Here is a 14,075-nt window from a genome sequence, read left to right on the forward strand (position 1 = left end):
CGCCTCTTATGATACCATCAAGGAGAAAAAATATTTAGTTTTTCTGCTTTAAAAATTGCTCAACTCAAACAGCTAGCATGGAGTTGCACAAATAAACACACTTCCACAAATACTCACCACAAGTCCTTCGGTAACTGGTACTTTACTATCAGTAGCAACATGTACAGACTATATCATCAACTGGATCTTGTTATTGCAAAACATGGTGTGGTTGAAGATTGCTGTCTTCTTGCACTTTTCAAATGAGTACAAATCATAAAAAATATTGTTTAATGTCACAAAAGACTGTGGTCACCTGAGGCAATGCTATTGCTATCGTCTTTCTCGTCTGTAGTAACTTCCCTTAAGGTGAAACTAGTGGCAATTGACTCTAATAGTAGGTCAGCACACATTATTTCATTTATTGATGACATTATACATAGCAACATCTCATTATCTTTGAGTTTACAAGAAGTGAAACCCACGGCTTTTCACACTGACGATATGAGGAAGAAGATCCAGAAAGCCTACAAAAAGTGGAAAAAGAACTCAGAACCTCATAGGTGCAGATAAAAGGCAGTCACAAAAATTGCACCGTTAAGGACAAGGGAAGCTGTTGTGCAACAGAATGTTTAGGGTCTGATTAAGAACTTGGCTGACGGGTTACTCCGTCACAACTATGACGGATATTCCATCCGCCGAAATCTGAATCCCATAGAATATAATGGTATCTAGAGTTCTTAAGAACTTGGCTGACGGGTTACTCCGTCACAACTATGACGGCTATTCCATCCGCCGAAATCTGAATCCCATAGAATATAATGGTATCTAAAGTTCTTAAGAACTTGCCTGACGGGTTACTCCGTCACAACTATGACAGCTATTCCATCCGCCGAAATCTGAATCCCATAGAATATAATGGTATCTAGAGTTCTTAAGAACTTGCCTGACGGGTTACTCCGTCACAACTATGACGGCTATTCCATCCGCCGAAATCTGAATCCCATAGAATATAATGGTATCTAGAGTTCTAAATCAGGCCGTTGGTCATCTGTCCCTCGGAGGTTCTTGTGTGAGTGTGAGGTGGGGTAGTACTAATCTAGTAATCACTGGGTGCAACACTACACAAACGGAAGCGTGTGTGAAGTTATAGAGCTTTCTGCTTTTTTCAAACGTCACAAAGGTCATTGAAAAATGAAAAAAATAGTAGTATCTTCGTAAACAATGGGACCATTGTTGTTCAGTATACCATTCCTGGGCACAATCAAATTGTTTCTGCAAGATATACTTTACAGAAAACATGGCCTGATACTCAAAAACAATTCATACCTCTGATTATGCAGGTTTACTACCTCATCTGGGAGCGAATGTGTGAAATATTGAAATGCACACAGTACTACTGGAATACTTTTGTGAATTTCACACGCGTAGGCATTTCCATGCCCATAAGTGAAGACTGTGTAGGAATGCACTGGAGAAAAAAACTACATGATGCAAATAGTTTTGTAATTTTGCAGCAATGGCATATGTCATAAATATGCAAGGAGCCAGATTTGCACTCCCCTGCTTAGCTTGGGTGGGTTCTATTAGTAAGAATGTTATCTTGCAATCATGGAATAAACTTTACCCAATAGTAAGGGGAAACCTTTAAGGTATAATGTACAAGTCGCAGCTTCAAGCCCTGGCAAGGAAAACTCTGATTTTCATTCTTCCGAGGTTGATGAAAGAAACACCAATGACCAGGTGGAAAAATCTCTTTCCCTACCCCGCCTGCAAATATGGAATACTTTTTTTGGCAGGCGGTCAAGGGGTCACAACCAGCTTGCACACTTACTACCAGCCTTTTGGGGGCATGGGTAGGTACTCAAAGTGGGTGTTGTAAACCATTGGGAAGCTTTAGGAATCTCTTCAATAGAGTCACTTTGTGGGTGATCACTACCTTCTCAATTGACAACCATTTCATCTTCCACTGGGGATACCTGTGTTCTGATCCTTAACTGTAAACATACTATTGTGCAGAATCTGCCACATTGTCAGGTGTCTGACTTGTTGTAAGTTATACATGCAAAACTAGAACAGTTTGCAGAAGCCAATTGTATTGCAGTGGCTCAGTTTGAGTACTTAAGTGCAACTTAGGTTCCAAAAGTGTTGTGAATCATGTTCCGCATGTACAGAGTAATCAGGAGTGTATCACGCAATCACATCATGCCTGTCTTTTTACTGCATTACTTGTTGAGTCATAAGCCTGCCTTGACTCCTGTTCTTACCCTTTAGGACACGTACGAGCTCTACTCCGTGGAGATGGAGAAGGAGTACGATGGAGAAATGGACGTCAAAATCAAGAAGAAACAAAAAGGCGCCAAGAAGAAGGAGAAGCTGGAGAGCATGAAGAAGGAGATGGACATTGTGAGGACCAGGGGACCTAGGGTGATGGAAATTGGGTGGGCTCAAAGGGAGAGCGCAGAGAGCAAATGGAAGGAGTAACTGGAAGGAGAGCGGAAAGTCAATAGGGTTGGAAATATAGAGGTGAGATGAAGGTGGAATATGGTATACAAGAACTGAAGGTTGATGAATAAATACGGAAGGAAAGAGAGGAGACAAGAAAGAGTTGGTTGGACAGTAGGAAGTAAAGACAAAGGCTCACCAGGAGAAACCTCATGAGGAGAGAAGGACACAAGAGATATGCTCAAGGCAGACTGGGATTGTATTACAGCTGGAGAAGAGACAGAGGAATGCTAAACTGTGAAGACAGAACTCAAATATATGGGTTTTGGGGGAAAAAGATGAGAGTAGGGATAAGGAAGGGCAATGGGCAATTAAAAGAATGTGAAACGAGTGAAAGAAATAGTGGTTTATCGGCCACAAACTTCGAAATTCATATTGTTTTGAATCAGTTACATTTGTGCAGGTGTTTTCAGTGCAAACCTGGCCCAAGGGCACTGGAGTGCCTACAGCAGAACCAGACTACCATTCAGGGAGATTAAGTGATTTGTCCAGATTCCCAGGATGTTCAATCAAACGCAGAATTTAAGTCTGGGTCTCCCTTTTCCAAAGTAGGAATCCCTACACAGAAGGTCGCATCACCCCTCGACGTAATCATATTTTTTTAAAGCTGCCCCTTTGCATGGTGGAGCTTAGATAAAGGCAGAAATAAGTCAAAAGGGTTCGTCTACACTTTGTGTCAATTACAAGAATTCAGATGAAGAAAGGAGGAAGACGACAATGAGGCTTCTGTGAAGTCCCTTTTTGAAGATAATTTTATAGAAAATGTGTCTGTGATTTATACAAACCAGTATTATCATCACGTTATTATCTCTCTTTTTCAGAATGACCATGAAATCTCAGTAGAGGAGCTGGAACTTAAATACCAAACCAGTGTCAAGAAGGTGAGTTTGCTGGGGAAGGAGAGTGGTCAGTCTTTGTGACCTTGAGACCTAACATAGTCCTATATTCTGACTTGGTGTCTTTACTGCAGTCATCCCGATGCAACCTTGTACCATCTGTCAAAACTCAGAGTTATTGAATGTTGTTCTGGCTCTTCCTAGTAAGTGAAGGGCTTAGAAAGGGAAGCAGAAGAGCTTTCAGTTTAGAAAAGAGCAAGAAAACCTCAGGCGAGAAGGATAACTGTTCTGAATGTTGGAAAAGGGAAAAGGGTGAGAAACGAGCATGGGCATGGAAATATGCACAACCTGTGGGAAGGAGAGGCATGGATTAGAGGATAGAGCGAATGAAAAAAGGAAAAAAAACACAGAAATTGAATTTCAAACACATGTAAGAAAAAGTAGAAGGCTGAGATATGAAGGGCGGTGCAGTGGGCGCTTACTATCCCTCTTAGAGGCACAATGCCGCCATTTTAGATAACAATAGTAGCATAGTGCTTCTTTGTGCCCCCTAAATATTCCTAACTAATCCAAAGTTCATATCCACTCTAAATAGCCAACAAGACTCGCCTTTTTCAGGTTCTGTTGTGGATAAATATGTGGAACATATTATTTGCTTTCTGTCCGCCAGTATGAACTTAGAGCATCTTGCACTGGTCCAGTCCATGTGCTTATGGGCTGTCATTTGCACTGTGCGGATTTCCATCTGAGGCTCCAGAATAAATCCCACAAAGCTACAGTTGGTCATATAGCTCACACCTTTGTGAACATGAAGAACTTTCTGTTGCATGCACTGGTGCAACTGGTCATGCAGCACATGCTTTACTGTTGGTATCCATAATTAATAAGGCGGGAGATACCCATAAAGGGCCTGGCTGTGTAAGTGTTCTTTTCAGAGTGACACATGGCCCAGTGTTTGGCCTTTAGCGCCGCTTTGCATGTGCCTGCAGTGGCTGGTTCAGAGGCGTGGCATGGGATAGTGGTCTATGGTTACCAGTGGGTTGTAGGGTTGATGGCAAGAGGGTGGATGTGAGTTTTCTTTTAAGGGCTAAGTGTTGTCCGATGGGTGACCTTGGCAACCATGGTGAATGCAAAGTAGGGAAGCTGGCATGTGGAGGGCTTAGTTGTGTGCCACTGAGCAGGCGGTATGACAGCACATGTAGACTGTGTACATTCAAAGCATATGTGGTTGTCTGTTGCATGCGTGTCTGTACCCTAGTGAGTGGCTCTGTGTCTGTTTTTAGTTCTGTTGGAGAGCAAAAGATTCTCAACTTTATAATCACGGGCTCAGTGCTGGTTACACAAGGGTGGTGCTAGTGCATCTGTTAGGAGTGGTTCAGTGGCCTGTGCTGAGATAGCTGATTGGTGGGTTGATGTCCCGTTGATGTTTACAGCCGGTTGACCTAGGTGTAGAGTTGAATTGTAGCTGATGAGTCATTTTGCTTGAATTTAGTGCTGTTTCAAGAGCAAGATGAGGTGATTTGCATCTACCTTGGCTCTGTGTCAGTTCAATGATGGTTGTTGAAGTGCCTAGTTCTGTCACGAACTGCACTCGACTTCTCACCTCTGAATGCAGAATTGAAGAACACACCCGGTCTTCTACAGGTTCTGGATAATCCCAAATAACGGCAACCCTTTCTGGTAGCCACGGTGCCGCTTGACAGGGAACGCCAAAGCAGACCGTACCCTCCAGAAGGAGTCCCAGAGGAAAAAAAAACCAAGAACTGGGGGAAAAACCTCAAACAGGAACTCCTAAAAAGAAGAAAAACAGGACTTGAAAACATGAAAAAAACAAGGCAAAAATACTCCAAGGCGAAAACAGGAACGATGAACAGGAACGAAGAGCACAACCAAAGGGAAGTGTTTGCAACGCAAGGTAGAGCAAGACTGAGTGGCTTATATACTGAAAAAGGGGAAGTGACATCACAGGAAATGAAAAGAACACCATCTTGAATTGGGAAAAAGCCCATAGAAAAGAATAGGAAAAAAGAGGCAGTATATAAGAAAAAGAGCATGCTGGGAAATGCAAACAGGAAGAAGACAAGATGGACACAAACATGAACATGAAAAGGGCAGAATACAGAGGCAAGAAAAAAGAAAACGAAAAGAAAAGAAAAAGACCAGAAGAAGGCCACCACCGACAGGGGAGATGAAAATGCCCAACAGTAGGTAAGGGCAACGCGACCGGGAGCGCAAAACACGCTTCCCGGAACGCGTTGCCAAAGTGACCAGAAAACGCAGGGAACGGCGCTCCGAGAATTGGCAGCGAGTTCAGACCACGGATGCAAAAAGACGCTGCGTTGAGGCGCGGCATTACAAGTTCATTCTGTTTTGTTGCTAGTGTCCAGATAGGTGATTAGATGTTAGAGTTTTTGCTGTATTCAGCACTGGGTGATAAAGTACCCTTTCCTCAGGCGTTGAGGTGCTATGAATGCTTTGAATGTATTTTGTGCTACTGAATACCTGAATTTGACCTTCTCCAGATTCCTTGTTCTATTATAGACTATTGAGGGTGTGGTCTAATTGACTACTGAGAAACACATATCTATAAAGACAAAATATGCCTAGAGTGAAAAGCAATCAGAAAACGATCAAGAGAATTGGGGAGTGGGGAAGGTTGTAAGAAAAGAGACATAAAACGAGATTAAAAATTCCTTAATAAAAGTTAAGGATGAACAGAAGAATAAACTATGTGCCCCCCCTCCACTCCCCTCCTTACAGTCTGATTTTCCTCTCTGCTTCTAGGGGCTGAAAGGCAGCTGGGCTGCCGAGGTGCTCCTGCGAGACGGTCCCAATGAACTGAAACCGCCGAAGGGCACCCCCGAGTACGTGAAGTTTGCCCGGCAGCTCGCTGGGGGTCTGCAGTGCCTGATGTGGGTAGCTGCTGTGATTTGCATGATCGCATTCGGCATCCAATTATCGCAGGGAGATCTCACGAGTGAGGATAATGTAAGTCTCGGCCTCTGTATGTTTGTATCTCAGTTTCTTGAGAAGGTGAACAGAGATGACATATACAAGAAGACCTCGGCTGATATTTAGTAGTAATGTCATGCAAGAGATGTTTAGAAATCATGTCAACCCTAGCATAAAGCTTCTTTTGGCCACAGGATAAGACAATTCATTTAGATTTTGCAACCTCGTCAATATCTGAATTTCCCTTGTGTTTTTTTCCGCCTGGTTAGCGGGTCAGAGGTGGCTGAGGTCGATCTTTGGAGCTTGATCTTTCTGGGTTGAGGTCCCTCTGTACTGTTAACAACCAAAAATGAAACTTCTGCTATCTGTCTCCACAGCTCTACTTGGCCGTCACTTTAATTACAGTCGTGGTAGTAACAGGCTGCTTTGGGTATTATCAAGAATTCAAAAGCACCAACATCATTGCCAGCTTCAAGAATCTTGTGCCCCAGGTAAGTGCTGCCATGTCTTTAAGAGTTGTGCTTAAGAGTTCTGTCCCGATTCACAGAAGCCCATTTTTCTGAAAGGAAACGGGTGAACCATGTGGCCATATTACTAGTGTTTTACTCAAAGTTACCAGGTCAGCTGTAAAAACGATCAACCAAATGCTTTTGTGACAGAGTTAGCATTTTTCATGGAGCTCTCTTCATACTCTACAGCTAGGTTTTGGAGTTTCTAGAGAATCAGGAGATTAGTAAGATCTAAAAACTATGAGTTGAAGAGATCCCAATGGAATCTGCAGCTCAGATCTGGAATCTACTAACTGACATCCAGCTGACATCTGCAGTCTCTTTCCAATTATTTGCTGGGCTTTTGATCAATTTACAACTCTAAAAGAGCTAAGATCTGATCATCAGAGATGTTTTAATGCATGGGCAAAGTGGGCTCTGGCCCGGGCCCCAGCCTTTCAGGGCCCCCCTAATGGAACCCGCTTTGTCCTGCAGAGAGGCTTGCCCTGATGACCTTGAATAATTCTTAAACATATTAATTGAATTACCATTTTCTTTATTTGTTAATGCAAGTGATGTGTGAGGGTCATATACAGAGATTTTGCAGAGAAATGCTGTTTGTTTAATGCAACATCCATAAAAAAGTTTTGAACATATGAGGTTATTAGTAATATTAGTGAGCTGCTGCCTGTGCTACAATACTTAAAACACTTCTGAAAAACACATAATTATTCCTGAATATTAGATGTAAACGTGTTTAGAATTTGGTCCGGTGTACCTGTGCATTGTCAGGGACCTGGCCAAAGAGGGCATGGAAGAGCTGAAATTGGTTCATAAATTCAAAGCTGTTCCAAGCAGGGCCCCCCAAAATACGTTTGGCCCAGGTCCCCCAAAATCCTCAAGATGTCCCTGACACTCATCAGCTGATATTAGGGGTCTCTTTACATTCATAAGCTGAGATGTGGTTTCTCTTTACAATCATTAGGTGATATTTTGGGGGTCTTTACAATCATAAGCTGTGTTCAGGGGTCCTTTTATAATCATCAGCTTAGATCAAGGTTACCATTATCACACGAGTGTTGGGACCTCCCTACAATCATCAGCTGAGATGTTGAGTTGCTTTTCTTTCATCAGCTGAGATCTGGCATTTCTTTACAATCATAAACTGGATTGAAAATCGATTTCCAAACATAGATGATATCCAGATCTCTTCACTATCATAAGCTGAGATTTAGAGTGTCTTCAGATAAACGTAAAAAGTTGAGATCTGGGGGTTACCTTAGGCCTATCAGTTGCGGTTTGGGAATTCTTTATAATCATCATCTGAGATTCCAGGTATCTTTATAATCATCAGTTTAGATGAAAGATTTCATTACAATCTTCAGCTGAGATCTAGACTCTCTTTCTATTTATTAGCTGAAATATAGGGTCTCTTCACAATCATTAGTTGCTCTTTGAAATCATAAGCTGAGATCAGGAGTCTTTACGGAAACTGCTGAGATGCTGTGGTTACATGAGACTCATCCACTGTCATTTAGGAATCATATGTAATCATGATTGGGTGCCATCTAAAATCAAGTTTTTTTTAAAAAAAAAACATCATCAGTTAAAATGTAGTTGTCTGTTCACATCCAAAAGCTAAAATCTGGAACAGTCCTTGTTACGAACACTTAAGGTGGCCACACTCTATGGATTTCCCCATCCTGAATATCAGTATGTTGAGCTTGGATCTTGGGATGAGGTACTGTACGAACAGGGTATGACTTCTTTATCCTATCTGAGGAATGGATTCTCCTATAATTTATACACATTTGCTTTAACATTTCTTACTGTGTCAGGCTGTACAAGTTATTCAGTTAGTCTGAAGTTTGCACATAGCTGTAGGTGTAAGTTAAATCCTTCTGCTGCAGAATATGGGAGCGACTTTCTAGCCTAGAGACAGGAATGTTTATGGCAGTGTAAATGCATCCCGTGTGATTCAACGTTTTCTGTCTTTTCAGCAAGCAACCGTGTTCAGGGATGGAGAGAAGTTCCAGATCAATGCCAACCAGCTGGTAGTAGGAGATCTGGTGGAGATCAAAGGAGGAGACCGAGTTCCTGCAGACATCAGAATTATAACAGCCTCAGGGTGCAAGGTACAGTGTGGGCAGACAGACCATGCTGGAAATATCTTCTGCAAAGTTGATGGCGCTGAGACCATGCAGAGAGCAGACCGAGGCTTTACTAGTGGGACGTGGTAGAAACTCATATTTAAAGCTCATACTATCTCTCTTTCCACATGGGTTACTGTGAACTCCACAGTGCCCAGAACGTCTTATGCAGAAAATAAGGACTCCTTGACCCATTGACGTTAAGGTTTGCATCACCATGGAATAGCATAGGAATTTCTGTGCACTACCAGTTTTGTGCATAACCTGCACTGACCACAAGCAGCCTTGAACTAAAGTAATCTAGCAGATTACATGAGTTAGGTAGATGTTCCTGACTCATGGTCTGCCATTGGTCCATTGATTCTGTAATGATGGAACCAAACAGTGGCTTTGAATAGAATGTAATTGAGGTGGTGATTTAATTCACTAAGCCCTAAATTGACGTGGGGGGCAATCCTGCCCACTATGATTCTGGTGACCATCTGTGCATATGACCAACGAATTTAATAGAACACCTATGAACAAGAGAGAGTCCTGAAGTAGAAGTGCATGTGCTAACCAAATGGGCAGCAAGCCCAGAATGTAGCAAAGTTATTTCTGGGCAAAAAACTAATATAAGAGTATAACTACAAAAGGGGTATGCTGTTAACACTGTTGGCAGAAGGGTTACATACCCAAGGTCAACAATACAAAAGGGCTGCGGGGTGACGAGGTTTGCATTGAACAGCCAGGGCCAAACTCTGATTTTATATCAGATAATATATAATCAGATAATTTACTGCAGGAAAATATATATATACACCACAATATTTTTCCGACTTAAATATGTGGTCAATTTACATTTTTCAGTGAGGAAAGGACCCGTGGTAAATAATTGTTTATTGTCTGACGGATTGCTAAGTGTAATGTCAATTGACTGAAGTATGGAAATATTTGTGATTGTTCTATACAGTAACATCTATCAAATTTCCACAGGTGGATAACTCCTCCTTGACTGGAGAATCTGAACCCCAGGCCAGGACTCCGGAGTACACACATGAGAGTCCCCTTGAAACCCGGAACATTGCTTTCTTCTCCACAATGTGCCTGGAAGGTAAGTGCCTTATCACTCTGCCTTACAGAAACAAGTTTTAGATTTTTTTCACATAATTTCAAGTTCATAACTTATTTTCTAGGGACAGCTACTGGGGTCATCATCAACACTGGTGATCGTACCATCATCGGTCGGATTGCTACCCTTGCGTCTGGGGTGGAGAATGAGAAGACCCCAATTGCCATTGAAATCGAGCACTTTGTAGACATTATTGCTGGGCTGGCCATCTTCTTTGGAGCTACGTTCTTTGTTGTTGCTATGGTGATTGGATACCCCTTCTTGAGGGCGATGGTCTTCTTCATGGCTATTGTGGTAGCCTATGTGCCAGAGGGTTTACTGGCTACAGTCACGGTAAGGAATCATTGTTTATACCAGCGTTTCTTGTATCCTCAGAGGTCCCTGACCCTTCTGTCTTCCTATCTTCTTTTCCAATATTCTCTTAATTTTCTGCCTTCCTGTCTTCCTCTTCAGTTTCCCGAAACAGCAAGAGCATCCTGGCCCATCCCTCGCCTCTGCTATCACAACTATGATATGTACTTGTTGTTTTCAATGTCATAACAGCAATCAAACAAATAAGCGCATCCACATTTTTGTCTCTATCATAATCGTAGTCCAAACTGAAAGCTGCAAGTTTTTTTTGACAGTTTCATGCCTGATTGGTATTCTTTTTTATTTTGTATCGCACTCCTGTAGAGTCGCCCCTCTTAGCCAAACTCATCCAATCCATCCAAACCCATCCATCTCATCACCCCACTGGTTCAGCTCATCCAAACTCATCCAGCTCATCCACTTTATCCCTCTTGAGCACTAAATTAAATGTATTCAACTCATCATTCCGTTAGTCTGACTTATCCAACCCATTACCCTCGTCTTTAAAGTCATCCAATTCATCGTCCTACACATCCAAACTCACCACGCCATTCATTCTACTCATCAAAACATTCTACCAAACTACGTCATACTCCCAAATTATTCAACTCATCCAAATTCATCCATTTCATCAGCACTCTCCTCATCCACTGTAGCACACTGTTCCTTCCAACTCGTTGTAATACTTATCCAACATATCACCCCACACACTAAGGACATCAAAACTAATCCAAATCATCACACACTCATTCAGCCCAATGAAACTTACCCAACTCACCACAGTGCTCATCCATCTTCATCCTAACTAATGCACCCATCCATCTCATTGCCCCAAACACATGAACTCATGCAATGTATTATCAGACCAAGTGAACACACAAAGCCTCACCCAATGGTTGTGCCACTTGACAAACACATGGTCCTACCCATTCAGACTGGTATACCTCAAGACCATGTCATTAAAATCATCCAAACATGTCCGATTCATCACCTCACTCATTCAAATCATTGAAGCTCCACCAGCTAATCACTCCAATCCTCCAACTCATCCTCATTCACCCAGTTCATCACCACAACTCAGCCAAAGCCACTCAGCTCCTTAGTAGTTCAGCTGATCAAACTCATTCCTCTACTCATTCAGCACATTAAACTGATCACCACACTCATTCAACTCATCAAAACTCCTCAAAGTTAGCACCTTTCTTATCAAACTCGTTCACTTCCCATCCAACGCAAGCCCAGTCATCAACCTCAATGCCCAAGTTGTCCAGAACATCTAACTCAAACCACTCATCCAAACCTATCCAGCTCATCGTCCCACAGATGAAACTCCTCTAAGAACAGCATTGCTGATTTATAGCAGAGTGGGGCACCGGGCGGGGTTTTTTATAAAAAAAACACTTTCGGGTAATAAACTATATCAATAATGGGTTTGACAGCACAATGTTGGTAATGTAATGATTTGGCAGGCAGTTCTGAAGGCATCAACTATTCAAACACATCATGAACTACAACCTATAGATCGGAGTAATGGTTTTATGTAGCATCAAATGTTGTATGTGCCTAACAAACAATGATGTGTCCAGTTAAAGAAACTTGATGCACAGCAAGGACATATTTATGCCACAAGAAAAAGTGCACCTACTGGATGCACTGTGCCCATCGAAAGCCATATGCAAGCAGAAGTTACAGATGACGGCCATGTAAATGCACAGATAGATTGGCACAAGTGCATTTAACATATAGTCTACAACCTCATGAAGGCTAAAACCACCTAGGCAACTGAATCTTAAAAAATAAACATGACATATATGTAAGCCTTAACTAATTTGGCCCAAGGAGGAGGGAGAATCCCATAATCTAATCATACAACTCCATAGCTGCAAAAATAACACTACTTTTAGGTCTGGCGTTAGCAAAGACACTTCGAATTTACTAAAATTGCATGTGTAATAAACTTCCTTATCTAGGATTTCAGCCAGTCCTCTTTGTCTACTGGCATGTTATTGTATCATTCACTTTTATGTTCCATGCAGTAAAGCATAGAGCATTGGGCAAATGGTCAGTCCACATCAGCCATTGACCCTTCTGCCCTTTCACAAGGAGCATATCTGCATACAAAGTAATTCCCTTTAGTGCCTCGGGCTGCTAAGGCGTGTTTTTGAGACCAAAAAATATTTTTGTTTTTAGTCCTTTGTTTTCATATTGACGAGGACCTGGCAGTGTCCCCAACAGTAACGTTTAAAAAAAAAAAAACCCGAGAAACAAAACAAGCAGTGATCGATCCAAGAGGCTGGCATCCAACTCCAGACCTATTAGCTTAGCTATTGCTTGTTAAATAATGTGCACAATATTTTGAATCATTCTTACTGTGCTGATTAATACAGCATCAAAGGTTCTGAGCCAGAAACAAGTACCATCAAAATTGATGGTTTTATTGATTACGGTCTCACCATCACTGGTCCAGTGTTCCATGGCCATGCCAGTTACATCTTGCTGTGGAATGAAACATACACATTGCATATCTGCCTCGATAGCATTTAAAGTACTATTGTCAAGCTAGCGGTGCTTTGCCACATCCAGGGCGGTAGCCATCCTCCCCCACCTACAGAATCAAGAGAATTTCCCAACAGCCCTGCAAGCTAGTTTGACAAAGCCTGAAGACCACATTGTTTTCATTCAATACCACACATAACCCCTTCTTTAGCTAAGCTTTACTACTCATTTTGTTATAATGTGGCGTAGTTCTTTATGTTTATGTTAAGATGTGTTTAGTTTTAGTTTAGTTATGTTTAGTTAAATAGACAGAGCTAAATATAACTAAATTTATCCTTAGTTATATTACATAGAAAAAGCCATAATTGTCTATGCTTAAGCCGTATTTGAGGTATGATTGGTTTTGTATTGTTATCTTTAATTATGCTCAGCATTTGTTTTGGTATTTTCTGCTATATTTCTGTTTAGTTGTCCTGTGCCTCCTCATGTAAAGCTATGAGACTGTGGTGAAATTAGAGACCTGCAGACAGGGCCGGCTTCAGCACTGGTGGCGCCCTGTGCGACAAACTTTTTTGGCACCCCCCTTTGACTTCCTCTCGGATTTCCACACTACCACCTACCTTATCCTTCCATAGCCCCTCCTGCACGTGCATTGCATTTGTTATAAAGCTCTGCTAAAAACTAGACATACTAATCCACCCAGCTATCCACATAAAATACGGATCTGTTCGTTGCAGCATGCATATTAGCTCTCTGTGCTACTTTTTGGCGAGTCAAAATTGCCACTAAACAAAACTCCGATCTCGCTATGTCAGGAACATCTTGACATTTTTATTGTACCTGGCAGCTGGTGCATATGGAACTTTGCTTCAGGTACTCTTAAATTGAAAGTTATTGCTAAAAACAGTGTCCCGCCCTTGAGGTCAGTGCCCAGTGCGGCTGCACCAGTTACACCCCCCTAAAGCCGGACTTGTCTGCAGTAAATCAGTGTTTCTTTTGCCGGGTCAAACTTGTGGTTCCCCTGCCTCATTTAGATGAGGAGTGACTTACGGGTTTCCAGTGGCAGGGACTTAACCCCACCAGGATGGGAAAGTGGCTCCCGCTCTTTCCAGGCCGTTCGAGTATAACCTCTGTCCCCTTTCCCTTTGTTTCCTTCAAAGAAAGGGGAGCAAAGCCAATTTTGGATCATAAACGGCTATAGTTTATT

The 14,075-nt window shown here is 42.1% G+C and overlaps 1 protein-coding gene across 1 annotated transcript in view; it reads left to right on the plus strand.

Annotated features, from left to right (window-relative positions):
- Positions 1 to 2,266: 2,266 nt before the first annotated feature.
- ATP4A (ATPase H+/K+ transporting subunit alpha) overlaps positions 2,267 to 14,075 on the plus strand; it is a 75,509-nt gene continuing 63,700 nt past the window's right edge. Inside the window, exons 1-7 of the mRNA XM_069201173.1 lie at positions 2,267 to 2,385; positions 3,306 to 3,365; positions 6,105 to 6,308; positions 6,650 to 6,763; positions 8,761 to 8,895; positions 9,886 to 10,003; positions 10,086 to 10,354. Of these exons, the coding sequence (XP_069057274.1) occupies positions 2,281 to 2,385; positions 3,306 to 3,365; positions 6,105 to 6,308; positions 6,650 to 6,763; positions 8,761 to 8,895; positions 9,886 to 10,003; positions 10,086 to 10,354 (1,005 nt within the window). The 5' untranslated portion in view covers positions 2,267 to 2,280. The remainder of the gene's footprint in view (positions 2,386 to 3,305; positions 3,366 to 6,104; positions 6,309 to 6,649; positions 6,764 to 8,760; positions 8,896 to 9,885; positions 10,004 to 10,085; positions 10,355 to 14,075) is intronic.

Source organism: Pleurodeles waltl, chromosome 7 (genome assembly GCF_031143425.1).
Source record: "Pleurodeles waltl isolate 20211129_DDA chromosome 7, aPleWal1.hap1.20221129, whole genome shotgun sequence".
Classification (NCBI taxonomy): Eukaryota; Metazoa; Chordata; class Amphibia; order Caudata; family Salamandridae; genus Pleurodeles; species Pleurodeles waltl.